This window comes from Brachypodium distachyon, chromosome 1 (assembly GCF_000005505.3).
Source record: "Brachypodium distachyon strain Bd21 chromosome 1, Brachypodium_distachyon_v3.0, whole genome shotgun sequence".
In the NCBI taxonomy this organism is placed as follows: Eukaryota; Viridiplantae; Streptophyta; class Magnoliopsida; order Poales; family Poaceae; genus Brachypodium; species Brachypodium distachyon.
Genome location: NC_016131.3, coordinates 31,512,774 through 31,525,650, shown reverse-complemented (window position 1 = coordinate 31,525,650; position 12,877 = coordinate 31,512,774). Strand labels below are relative to the sequence as shown.

Here is a 12,877-nt window from a genome sequence, read left to right as displayed (position 1 = left end):
AATTTGCCCATTTAGAAATTTCAGTGTCCCCAAAATGTCCCAATCTCATGCGCCATTTCTTGCTTCCTTGTAGAACGTATATGGTTTTGCTCATGCTCAAGGTCTCAGCATATGGTTTCTAGTCAAGACCTTTCAGTGTTTCATTGTGGGAAAATACCAGAAACCAACGAAGTAGCTGAGAAAAAAAATGGTACGCAGATCAAGATAGCTCGAAGTCCTCAATTACGAAGTAGTAGCAAAATTAGCAGCACGGAACAACAAAACTGCAAAATCGGGATGGTTCCACTACAACTGCAAAGTGCAAACTTTTAACTTCCAAGTAACGGCGAAGAGTGAGATGTACTAGCTCAAGTGACTTAGCTAATAAAGCTTCCATTTTCTAGAAACAAATGACTAGGAAATAATCATTATGATAAGGTACAAATACCTTATGTTTTGTCCGCCGGACAAGCAAAGTTAGAATCTCCAATCTGGACAAATACCAAGCCATGCCACGCACAAAGAGATCGCGAGTCAGAAAATCCCGGTTCTCATATTTGGAGAGCCAAATTTTTATCTTTACCCGATAATTTCCATGTTCGTGTAATAAACAGCTACTCCCTCCAATTCTAAATTATTGTCGAAATGTTACATGTATCTAGATGCTTTTTAAGAATAGATACATCCATATTTGAGCAAATTTGAGTCAAGAATTTAGGATCAGCAGGAGTATATTACCGCATGAGAAATTACATCAAGTTCCAGATATTGCCTACTGCTACAGAATTTTTCATTAATCAGCCAGTTCTTACTTGCGGGGCTTCCAGCAAGCATAAGACTGACTAATACCGGACCAGTATGGTAACATAAAAATGTTACACTTTCCTTGATGCAGAGCATATTTGATAACTTCATCTCTTATTTCATAACTTCTCCAAGGCTCCCGACTAGTACAGAAATGCTTCAAGTCTTTGAATAGTGAGACCCAAAAGGTAAATTGTTGCATTTCACGATCTGTTTGATTCAGCATGAATCCACAAATAATTTTCGTTATTTCTCGAAGAATTCTTTTGGTTATTGGACAGTTGTACTACAATGATACAGGCCACAGTGCCAACACTCAACTTGTACACCTAAACTACTACAGGTGCTGTGGTGGTGCTGTCAGTATACAGGTCACAGCTAATGCTACAAAACTGGATGGTTAATGGTACACTAATGCCCCAAGATAATCCACAGGAGCAGTACATCCTGATTCAGCATGATGTGCTTTCTTCCTTGAAGAACCGAGTTCCCTCGGAAAGCACAAGCAGGGCAGGATTCGGAAAGCACAAGCAGGGCATCATATCCGAGTAAATGTTCCATTCTCAGTTTGTGCTCTAAAGTGAACTTACAGGTCATCATCATCCATCAGTTCATCTGGTAGGTGTACTTTCTCCATTGCAGACTGCCAAATGTCAGACAAACATGTAAATCAGTATTAACACAGGTGATTCCGACCAATCAGATCAGCACAGTAATGGTAAGAAATTATAAGCACATCAATTTCACTATTTCAGTATAATGATTACTGGATAACCCTAACACTATGAAGAAACATATAGGTCAATTTATTTACGAAGGATAAAAACAGTGCAGGAAACAAAAAGACAGCAGGCAGCCACGTAGGTGATAAGTAAAATAAGGTAGTGCCATACCTTGATTATAGCAAGGTCAGCAGCAGGAGGTTTCAAATCCAGGGCAATGCCAAAGCAAAATACAGCCTTGTCAAGAATATTCAGTTGCTTGTATATCTTCCCCATAAGTGCATACATACTACTCTCATGAGGTGCAATCTCCCTTAGCCGCTCCAACTCATCCAGAGCTTCCGGATAATCTTGAAGGCCTACCAGGATTAAAGCCTTCTGATACTTGGGAAGTGGATTCTTCTTATCAGAAAATATAGCTTTATCCATCATCTCCAAAGCATCCTCATTCCTCTGTCAAAGTTCAATTCAGAAAGAGGTTCACAGTTGCACATTGTCCAGAAGACAGGTGAAACTACATAATTTGGAGAGGGACAGTAACCAGAAACTAGTTTATGGTTGCCAATAATATGAACCTGTAGAGCATGTAAGGCCATCCCAAGATAGCACATAAGAACCGAAGAGCGAGGGTTTATCTGAAATGCCCTTCTGAAATGATGCTCAGCAAACTCAAACTTTTCTTGGCGAAGGTACACCACTCCAAGCCCATACCAGGCGTTGTAGTGCCTTTCATCTACCTGAAGTGCACATCGGTAGAATTTAACACTGTTCTCGTAGTCCTCTAATGCAGAAAACCTACAGTTCAAGGAATGGCAGTAGGATCAACAAAACAATTGATAGATGGCCTCAAACATTGATACGGCATGTAGAAAGAGTGAAGTGTGCCGACTGAAAATGAATGTGATGGCACTTAATCTATATGATAGATATATGTATCACGATCTTTTCAGTTTTGACTACAATTGACTGGATTGATGTATATTTTGAGATAATTGCTATCCAGTCCGAAAATTTAGGAACATGACAAAAGCTCATTTAAGCAACTCATGCAAAATATTAGTACTCCGTCAGATCCAAATTATTTGTCACAGCTTTGCCTAGATACGCATGTATCTACACACTGAAAGGCGTCTAGATACATGTGTATCGAGACAAAGTTGCGACAAGTAATTTGGATCGAAGGGAGTAATAATTTCGTAAGAACACACGTGCATTTAGCTAGTGATTAAAACATAGTACTCCCTCTGATCCATTTTTAGTTGGCGCAGCTTTGTCTAGATACGCATGCACCTATACAATAAAACATGTCTAGATACATGTGTATCGAGACAAATCGACAAGAAGTAATATGAATCGGAGGGAGTAACATACTTTGATGATGAGATTCGAAATGACACGACACCTTAGCCCAATCAAAATCACAATTTGACAACAATATAAGATTGTGAAGTTCCAAATACCATTAGACAACTTATACAACAAATGGCCAAACTTTGTATAAAAAGGGTCAAAGTGTCAGATGATAATTCCTCTTTAGATAAGCACAGTTTGCACCTCTGATGATACATCTGTAGACGTTTACCTCAATGTGCAACCTCAAGTTCAGGGACCCAAGTGACAAACCCGTGAAATAGCAAGGGCACACTTCACTCAAATAGAAATATAAAAGCGATAATTAGGAGAGCCAAAACATACTCGTGACCGCATAGAGTGTGAGAGTAAGCAACTCTCGAGTCAAGTTGCACAGCACGCTGGAAGTTTTTCAAAGCAGTCTCGTGGTCTTTCCGCAAGGAAAAGCAATTTCCAACCGCACACCTGGTGGACATTCAGAACAAACAGTACAAAATGGAACATCATATAATGAAGCAAGGCAACCCTAGACCTGTTAAGATGCCTAGCACTGGACTGAGACCAAGACTATATTTTACTCCCTCCGTCCCATATTAAGTGTCGCAACTTTGTCTAGATACGCATGTATCTAGTCGCATTTTAGTGTGCAGGTACAGGCGTATCTAGACAAAGTTGCGACACTTAATATGGGACTGAGGGAGTAATAGCTAAACAAAATCAACAACAAAAAAACAAGACCAACCAGAAATTGTTTTCATAATCCTCAATTTTTCTTTCCGTAAACCCCATGTCTAGGTCCGAAACATGAACTAGCAAAATGGAGAGAAAAAAATAATAAACGATGAGCTACTGGCAACAGAAAATGGTCCAATGTGATTATTCACTTCTTGGTGATAACAGGCATACCATGCTTGAGGAGACAGTCGATCAACAGAAATTAGCTCCTGAGCAAGGTAACTTAGCCTCATTTCCTCGTTCAAGTGCTGCAAAAGAAGCATATGACTTTGGAGCTAAAGGTGGCAACAAAGTAGGCAAAAGTCCAACAGCAGCGAGTTCGCTTACATAAAGAACAGTGGAGTAGATGTCCATTCCCTCCAGCGTGCACGGTGATAGTCGATGTGCTAACTCAAAGAAATGGTCAGCTTCTAGATAATCAACCAATTCAAAGTATGCCTTCCCCACCTGCATAGTTGGCCAAAATGAAAATAAGTTTGTGTTGCCAAAATAAACAAATTGACAGACCATTTGTTTATATATGTGATAAAAAATTGACATAGTTAATATAAAGTAGAACTGATGTTTTATTGAAGTGGAATTTTAAATATCTAATCAATAGTAAAATGAAATAGCCAGAGGTCGAAAAATAATCACTGTTCTAGGTCAATGCTTGAGTCACAATTATACAAATGTCAATTTACAATATCAATAAGCAGCATAAACTATAATATTACCCGCCTAATGAAAAGACCACCATGAATGCCTTGTGTCCTTAGTTCATTTAAGTCATATTGAAGTTAACAATGGAGGAAGAAAACAATGTAGTCATCTGAGTTATGCGCACCCTGTATGCTATATATACTATTGCGTGACACACAACTACAGATTTTAAAATCTAGTTACATGAATCAAAAGTACGTACTTCCTCCGTCCAACAAAGGATGTCTCAACTTTGACTAAATTTGGATGCATCTATACACCAAGTCATGTCTAGATACATCCAAATTTTGACAAACTTGAGACATCTTTTGTTCGACGGAGGGAGTATGAAATTCTCCAATCCTCTTGGAGTATTAAACAAATTGTACCTGGCACAGAACCCATCCAGTATTAAATTGTGGCTCTGGGAGTTTTCTGTAGACTTCCAGTGCTTCCTGACAATTAAGTTAATGAAATTGATGACAACACTCGACAGAAGGTTAGTATTTCTGTATTTGTGATGCTAACATCTTTAACATACCTGGCACTTAAACAAGCAAGATAACCTATAGCCTTCTCCGAGTGTCCTTAAAAGTCCCAATAGCTCCCTGATACCAGTTGCTAATTTGGACTCTTGCGACAGGATTCGCTCAGCTTTATCTTGCTCAAAACATCTTCCTTCAACTATACTAACAGAAGATGAGGGTGCTGCTATATTATCTGTCCACATTTCATCAACAGCTTCATACCTGCTTCCTGATATTCAGAAAAATCACTCAAGTCATTGATGCAAAGATGACTAAAAACCATCCACACAGTGCAATCTAATGCAAACATTATTCCTAGGAAGTTACTTCCACTAAACCTTCCTATGTTGCATGTGCTAAAGTGAAGATCCAGCAAAGGAAACAAAATATGCCCATTAGCAGCCATAAATATCAGCTTTGTTGAAACAGGTTTCCATGGACAGAAATAGCTTTCAATATTTAAACATAATAATTAGCAAAACTTTCTACATATGAGTGATAAGTGTGAACAATCATGGAATGAAAAAGATTTAAACAACACTGCAGGTTCTTAAACTATTCCACATGTGTCACTTGCGTCCTCTGACTCTGAAAATGGATATTCCTGCCCTAAACTCTGTTAAGTGGGTTGTTACAGATCCATGAAACCGTGCTTTGATCAACCAACATGGTTTCTTCAGACTCTTCACCCAAAATGTTGGATTTTATTTGTATGCATAAATGGATGTATTTTGCTGCAGCTTCTTCCGAATTTAACCGGTTTGTTCTAAGCTACAATACCCAGATGAAATCCCTTTCTATATCTTCCTCTCCCTTGAATCCTTATCCTAATCCCTGCGCAAAAAACATACGAACCTAATGGTCTAAACTCTCAAGCGCCTTATCTACCAGGCTGGCACGGTCACATGCCCATATCAAGGGGTCAAGGTGCCACGTTGGCTGTCAGGGCCAGCAAAGCAGAATTTGGACAGGCAATGACTCACTGAACAGAGTCTATGTTTTAGCCATTGACACGGTCTCCAATATATCTCTTTGACTGTTACTTTTTGTACGTACATGTTAGTATGAGATCCTGAGACTTTATATGATTACAATATTTCATGATAAATCTAATGATACTATTAGTAGTCACGGTTAGAAAAGTTTTAACAGAACGCTTTCTGAGAAGTTGTGTATTTAAGGACGGATGTAATATGTATTTCAAGGATATTTTCGACAAATCAAACAAAATGAAATGTCACATCAAAGAAAAGGAATAACAATCATGGTGTTCATCTGCTATATATAAAAATAATATCAAAACTGCAAGTAAATAAGGACATGCATATGCATGAAGACGGAGCAGATAATGTGTTGGTAGTAATATAAATGCTTAAGATATCAAACCGAGATTGAGAGATATGATTAAAAAAAATACAGATTAATGCCATGGGCTGCCAAGAACTCAGCAGTAGTCATCTGCTATGTGTAAGCAACCTAAATGATTTCTGAGAATTAGTGTAATAATCACAATTTCCAAATGAAAGTGCACAGACCATATAGGTATGGGCACAAGAAACAGGGTAACAAATGACATTTAATCTAAACTCATAAACAGAACAGAAGCATCTAGGTAAGAAAGCAGATAGATCAAGATCCAGATTGCACAAATATTTAAACAACATATCAACCACATTTTCATATGTTTATATAATTAGATGGATCATCCACATTGAAATGATAATCACCTTCATCAAAATTTTCTGTAGCCCGTGGTTTTCCTTTCCTAACTTGCACGGAACGTACGGCTGTTGAACACAATTTTGATGATGTGGACGAGTTTGCTCGCAATTTACCTGACGAGTGATCTGTTCCGTTTCCTCCAAACTGAGATATATTTGAATTTGAATTTATTGGAGTATCTCTAGAAAGTCTTGCACTTCTTCGAGGTACTGAATCACTGCTCTGATTAAAGAGCCTTCCAGTAACCTGAAAAGAGTCTTCAGTCTAATATCATCATAAGCAAAAATTGAGTATAGACTGTTAATTAAAAGATATGCTGAATATCAACAGAAGTAATGTAAAAGAGGGTATGCAGCCAGACCTGAAAGGTACAGAACAACAAAAATATATAGACCGAGGTCAATAAGAAAACAAATTCTTTTTTAGCTACTAAGGAAAGATAGATCTTAAACAAACAGAAGTAGTGATTAACCAGTTTCATATCCACTGAGTGTTATATCAAGGAGAACTACCATAACTGTGAGCAATGTCAGATTATAGCAATCTTTTCAGTTCCTTACACCAGATTTTACCATATATAGCACTACTGGAATGTTAATGTTATAACAAAAAAAAATGAGCAACAATCTAGCAGGTAGACAAACATCATAACAATGTGGATTGACCGGTGCTGGTTACGTGTTGGTAAACAATTGGCCGCTGCTGAAAAAAGGAACTACTTGCACAATATAGTAGTATTAATTAATAAATAATACAGACCATCATGTGATAGCAAAGAAACTAAAGTACATGTGAATCGCCAACTTATAGCATGGAACCTACATCCTGAATCTCGATACAAAGGACCATGACTGGAATTTTATAGACACGGACAGCCAGAAGGTTGAGACTATGTTCATAATTAATACTGAAGCAAGCAGCACTAGCTGAGTAACTGGAAAACAGCATCATGTCTTAAAGTATGATTGACCAATGTGTAGTACTCCCCGGTCAAGATATCCTTTTCAGAAAAGAGTGGGCGCAGGGTCCCACTGTCTTTTAATAAAAATAAAAGGAGGGGTATCCAGTATCTCACAGTAGGAGAAACCTCTACAAGTTCCAAATATGGGAAACAAGAAAAAAAATAAAAGTTATAAGCGAATAGGTTTCAATTCATGAATTAACAACCTTCTTCAGCCTTGCTTCATCCAGGTATTTTCTTCTTAGCGGTTGGTTCACTGCAACCTTTGGTTTGGCTGGAGCATCACCACTTGTCATATTCTGGTAAGCGTGGAGATTCCTAAAGAGTGGTGGTGGAACAATACCAGAAGTCTGCAAAATGAATTAAGTAAAATGCAGTTCAGCTATACAGACAAGTTACAAACTAAATCTTGAAAATTGCGGAATAAGGTGTCCAAGCACTACGGATTCCAAGCTGTTCTAATGTTTCACTATTACTTCTCCGAAAAAAATTAGAAAATCAACTGCAACGAAAATAATACTCCCTCCGATCCATATTAATTGTCTCAAATTTGCCCAAATATGGATGTCTTTATGCGTAAAAAGCATCTAGATACATGTAATATTTCGACAACTAACATGGATCGGAGGGAGTAATTATGTGTTAAACCTCAAAGCTCTCTATCTTGAAAGTCTTGTTAACCAGAGTAATGACACTTGCCGCAATGGAAAATGAACAAAAAAGGATCTGGACAGATCAAACATGATGGTTCTGGAGAATTTTTGGCTGCTTATGACATCTTTGCCAGTGCCACCAAATGTGAAACATAAGAGATCTTTGGCAGCTTAGCATGCTTCTCACAAATGTTGCTTATAGGCAGTTGATGTATATATTGCCAGATGACCTACAGAATGAACAATTAAATAGCTTCTACTAACCTGTGTTACAGTTGGTGATGGGCTGTCAAACTGTCCTACATTAGATGGTATACTGTTCTGCACATGCAACGCAGTTGCTCTTACATGAGGATAACCAGGTATTTCAGCTGTGTTGTTAGCATGCAGTTGTTTTATTTGCTTAGGGCTTATATCCACAAGGCTTGCTGACACATTGGAAGAAAGAACTCGATTTTCATTGACAAAGTTTGACTTCTCCAGATTTGATGTAGATGTGTGTTCCTGCTGGAGACGTAGAGCAGTTGCTTCGCTAAAACATTCATTCGCATCTTCAGCAACACCTACCACATGGTAACACGCTTTCAGTCTATATTCACATGTACCCTTTTTTCAAAGTGTAAACTTATATTTAGCGAGGGTGGGGACAGTACATATTGAGCCTTGTATAGTTATTATAGGAGTGTGAGATAATGATGCATGTAACACGCTAGGCATACAAATGAGTATAGTTACAATGAACTAATGTTCTCATATGATTGATAAAGAATATATGTATTGATTGATAACATAAAACTAATCAAGAATGGTTGGATGCACTGCATATTTGTATGCAGAATTTATCGCATCGCACAGATATTCTGATATACAAGATTCTCCATATTACCAAATACGAAGGTAGAAGCAAGACATACACCTACGGTGCAATGTTTCGGAAGGTGTGACCTGCAAATCTGTATTGTAGACCCAAACTAATCGAGAACTTCAAAGTGAAGGCTCCCAATGAAACAGAAGTAGCATACAGCTACTAGATGATTTCAATTACGGGTGTGTAATGATTAATGAACGAACCTAGTATACACAATTCCTCATATGCTGCCCATAGAAGAGGGTCGAGAGTCAAAGCTTGTGTAAATTGTTCAGCTGCAGCTGCCACTCTGCCCGTGTACCTACGGGAAGATGAGGTAAATGCTATGAACCATGTGCCATAAATCAAGACATGCTGCAGACAAGATTGAGTTCGGCATGAATAACAAACCTGTATATTAGTCCAAGAAGGTAATGTCCTGTTGCGCCATTCGGAACCTGCAGGCAAAGAATTAACAAGCTGCCAAAAAACTATAAAGCAGGCAAAGATGAACTGATTTCTTTTGACTAGTCATCACTTCACGCCTGTATAAAAAAATAGTTGGCCAGCAATCTTAGAAGAATGTCATGCTCCAGACAAGTTGCACCATTTCATGCAGTGTCTAGTATTAGTCAACGACTGTCAATGTTTATCTGGTACATAACTTATCATAAACCAACAATTTGCAAATTAACAGACAGGGATCAATACACATATAATGTTAATTTATGACATAGTTGGCATTGACTGCCTCGACGGGGAGGAAATATCAACCAGGCCAAGTTTGCAAGAATGCTTTTGAACTCTTAGTTTCAAAAATCATCGAACACACTACACATAATCTTCAAACCAAAATGCAACATGGAAGAAATGCTCTTTCGTAGAACAAATGCTGTTTCATGGTACCCCCTGTTCAGATCAAACTCGAGTTTTTTAGGCACACTTATGAGAAAATCTAAGACTACCACATGAGATATTTTCAGAAATACAGGAAACAAACCATATTTACAAGCATGTCATATACCTCAATGTTTGGTTCATTGACTGGACACAGAGTTTCTTCAGCTTCCCGCAGGAGGTGCATCCGAAAGCACGATATAGCAAACAAGTACCGGGACTCCGACAGCTTCTTACCTACATAGCATATAGGAAACACAAATCAATATCAGTCAAAACACTTTGACTACGACAGGAAGATAAGGGATATGTCCAAGAAGACAAAGAAATAGTACACACGCAATCTTATTCTCAAAGCATAATAATAGCATTTGCACACTATAGTGAGCAGGCACATGGTGAGCAGATGTTATTACCTTTCAGAATGTGGTATGCAGCATAGGGCTGGTTGTTGTGGAGGTAGCAAGTTGCTAGCAACTGCAGGTTGGTCTGTACACAGGAGAAAGTGCAGGCACATTTAGTACGACATATAACTGAACTGATGCAGAAAAAGATTTGCTATATACATCCCTTGTGAATAAAAAGGCGTGTTATCTCTTTGGATCTGCTTTGCATTTGTTCTTTTCATGTGTGTGTGTTTTGAAAGTTGATGCGTCGAAGGTTGTGCTGTGGTGCAACCGGTAGCAACATGTTGTCTTCCCAAAACACACACTCCGCCCATTTCCCCTTAAAATTCTAATTGAATTGGCATGCTGAAGGCATCATACCATGATGTGGCCAACTGGCCATGTCACCTCAGGCAAATGTGTGGTCCAACATATGCCCTGCCCCCTCATTATCCTTATTTAAAGTTTGGCATGTCCAAGGCATTCATGTCTTGTGCGCAAAAATCACACGGAATAAAAGATAGAGATATGTGGCAAAGATGTGATAAAAACAATGAGGAACTGGCAGGAGTATTGGCTTTCCATTCAGAAGTTAGATTGACAATTACAGATGTACTGACTAGCTTTTTAATTGAGCAAGCCAAATAACCACGAGAGACAATATGATGACTACTCTCAACTGGCTGATCTATTTTTCTGCAGGAACAAACAGTGATGACCCACTAACATATATCCTCATGTGAGAGAGAGTCCACCTCCTGTGATGTGAACCCCCTGGCCGTAAAGAACCATCGATTCCACTTCTTCTACAGGCCATATAGGAAATGCCTGCTTTTATCTAGATCACACTGGTGAAGGGGCAATCCCTGCAAAGGTGGGAGCTTTTCCAGTGACCAGAGACAAAGCTGCCGTGTCAGGTAATGTGGCCATCCCCGCAGGCCGCAAGATCTGAACCTCATATCAGCGGCCAGAATTTGGTTGTGCGACAACAGCCACGAGAAGAGCATGCAGTTTGGTTCCGTTTGTATCTTCCAGATCTTCCCTAAAAGAATGGGAAAGATGGATTGCATATAATAACATCCAACCTAAGCTACCGGATAGCTAAAAATGGTTACAGTTATAGCTACCCAGAGATTCAAAAATAAGGGGAAGTCACTGTAGGTCATAACATTTAGCAACGTCCATAAATCCCTGAAATCACTGTCACTGAAATCATTAATGAAGCGAACAGTGAAACTGTCAACATTTTTGGGATGTAAAGCCACAGCTCAACCTAAATTCTCCATTAACCATTGAGAAACCATACGGGCTACTCCAGTTGCCTACAAATTCAAAAAATGAAAGAAAGAATGATCCCAAATAGCTTGATTAAGCCGTTGCTGTTCAAACTTTCGATAAACCCTAGCCCAAATCCCACGGCTCAAGCTTACGCAGCCCTGGACAGTAAAAATATACACTAAATCGAACAGCGCAGGTGAAATCCCGCAGTTAAATGGCAGCACCACGCCAATACGACGCTCGATCTAACCCCCCACGAGAGCAGGCACACCAAATCGAGCCATCCTAGCCACGTTCGGGGGGCGGGGGGAAGTGCAGATGTTACCTCGGCGGGGAACTGGGCGCAGAGGCGCTCGCAGAGGAAGACGGCGTTGCGGTTCATGAAGAGGCGGAGGCTGCTGTGGACGCGGTCCACCATTAGGGTTTCCATCGCCCGCCCCCCTCCCACGGGCCACGACAAGGAGTCGGCGGCGGCGGCGGCGCGCGATGCGAGGGGGCTACGGGTAGGAGAGGGGAGCGAGAAGCGGGGGCGCTCGTTTGAATCGCGACGGGTGGATTTGGATTCGGAGGCCTTTCTGGGTGCGATTTGGACAGGGGATTCGAACGAATCGGGAAGCGGAGAGCGCGGCGCAGGCAGGCAGCGTGGCGTGGGCGTGACTCGTGAGCGAGCGTGGAGCCCCCGGGCGTCGTTTGAAACGGCTGGATGGTGTGTCTTTGGCCTCTTGGGCTTCTTGGCCAGCGGCGCAGGGGGGGTAGGCTACACCGCTACAGGCCAGTGGAGTATTTTATGTGCGGGCAGGGTCTGTGACGGGTGGGGCCTGATCTATTATGTTTGAATTGTGCTGATGTGGCCTTGTGGCAGGTTGTCCGGAATGTGAACGTTGGATCCAGCATCAGAATTGCGTTTACCTTTGACAAAGAAAGCCGCGGCAGAATGGCGCTCGTGGGAATAATCCGTCAAGGCTCCGACACACGAGTTTATGCTGGTATTGTGGTATGGAGTTCAATCTGTACTCATTTATCTTATCCTCGTGTTGGCGTTCCCGTTTGATCTTTGTCCGAAACTCATTTATCTTGTCCCCCAACCAACTGAGCTATTCCAAAAGGACAACTCGAGGATGGCTCCTCGCTCGCCGCTCCCCGCTCCGCCTCCTTCCTCATGATCGCCGGAACATCTCCCCCCTCCGGGCGGTCGGTTCTGGTGTCTCACTGACGAGGCGGATGAGGAGGAGGATGCTACGCCTCTCGCGCATGCTCGTGGTATGGACACTTGGCTTGCGGGTTTCCTCTCCGAGTTTCGATCATCGTCTGTCTGCCGTGGATCGACTGATCATT

At 40.6% G+C, this 12,877-nt stretch overlaps 1 protein-coding gene across 4 annotated transcripts; it reads right to left on the bottom strand.

The window, feature by feature from the left end:
• Positions 1-949: 949 nt before the first annotated feature.
• On the bottom strand, positions 950-12,259 carry LOC100823965 (cell division cycle protein 27 homolog B). Of its 4 annotated transcripts, none has more exons than XM_024457276.1 (16): positions 11,868-12,259; positions 10,295-10,367; positions 10,006-10,115; positions 9,393-9,439; positions 9,206-9,303; positions 8,399-8,697; positions 7,688-7,831; positions 6,526-6,784; positions 4,813-5,027; positions 4,661-4,726; positions 3,918-4,037; positions 3,762-3,838; positions 3,201-3,320; positions 2,081-2,300; positions 1,677-1,958; positions 950-1,426 (listed from the first exon to the last, which is right to left on the bottom strand). In XM_024457276.1, the coding sequence occupies exons 1-16, from the start codon at positions 11,970-11,972 to the stop codon at positions 1,370-1,372; spliced, it is 2,292 nt and encodes a 763-aa protein (XP_024313044.1). In that variant the 5' UTR covers positions 11,973-12,259; the 3' UTR covers positions 950-1,369. The 4 variants fall into 4 exon arrangements, with proteins under 4 accessions (XP_024313044.1, XP_024313045.1, XP_003563608.1 ...); XM_024457277.1 differs by having other exon boundaries at positions 1,017-1,426; positions 6,634-6,784; positions 11,868-12,258; XM_003563560.4 differs by having other exon boundaries at positions 1,017-1,426; positions 6,526-6,766; positions 11,868-12,258.
• Between the last annotated feature and the right edge of the window lie 618 nt (positions 12,260-12,877).

What these genes read in the sequence shown, in the direction of transcription:
- LOC100823965 (XM_024457276.1), bottom strand. Translation starts at nt 11,972, where the DNA reads ATGGAAACCCTAATGGTGGACCGCGTCCACAGCAGCCTCCGCCTCTTC. An exon ending in TCAATGAACCAAACATTGAG is followed by an intron (nt 9,440 to 10,005) that starts GTATATGACATG and finishes CTTTGCCTGCAG; the next exon opens with GTTCCGAATGGCGCAACAGG. An exon ending in CTTGCTTGTTTAAGTGCCAG is followed by an intron (nt 4,727 to 4,812) that starts GTATGTTAAAGA and finishes CTTAATTGTCAG; the next exon opens with GAAGCACTGGAAGTCTACAG.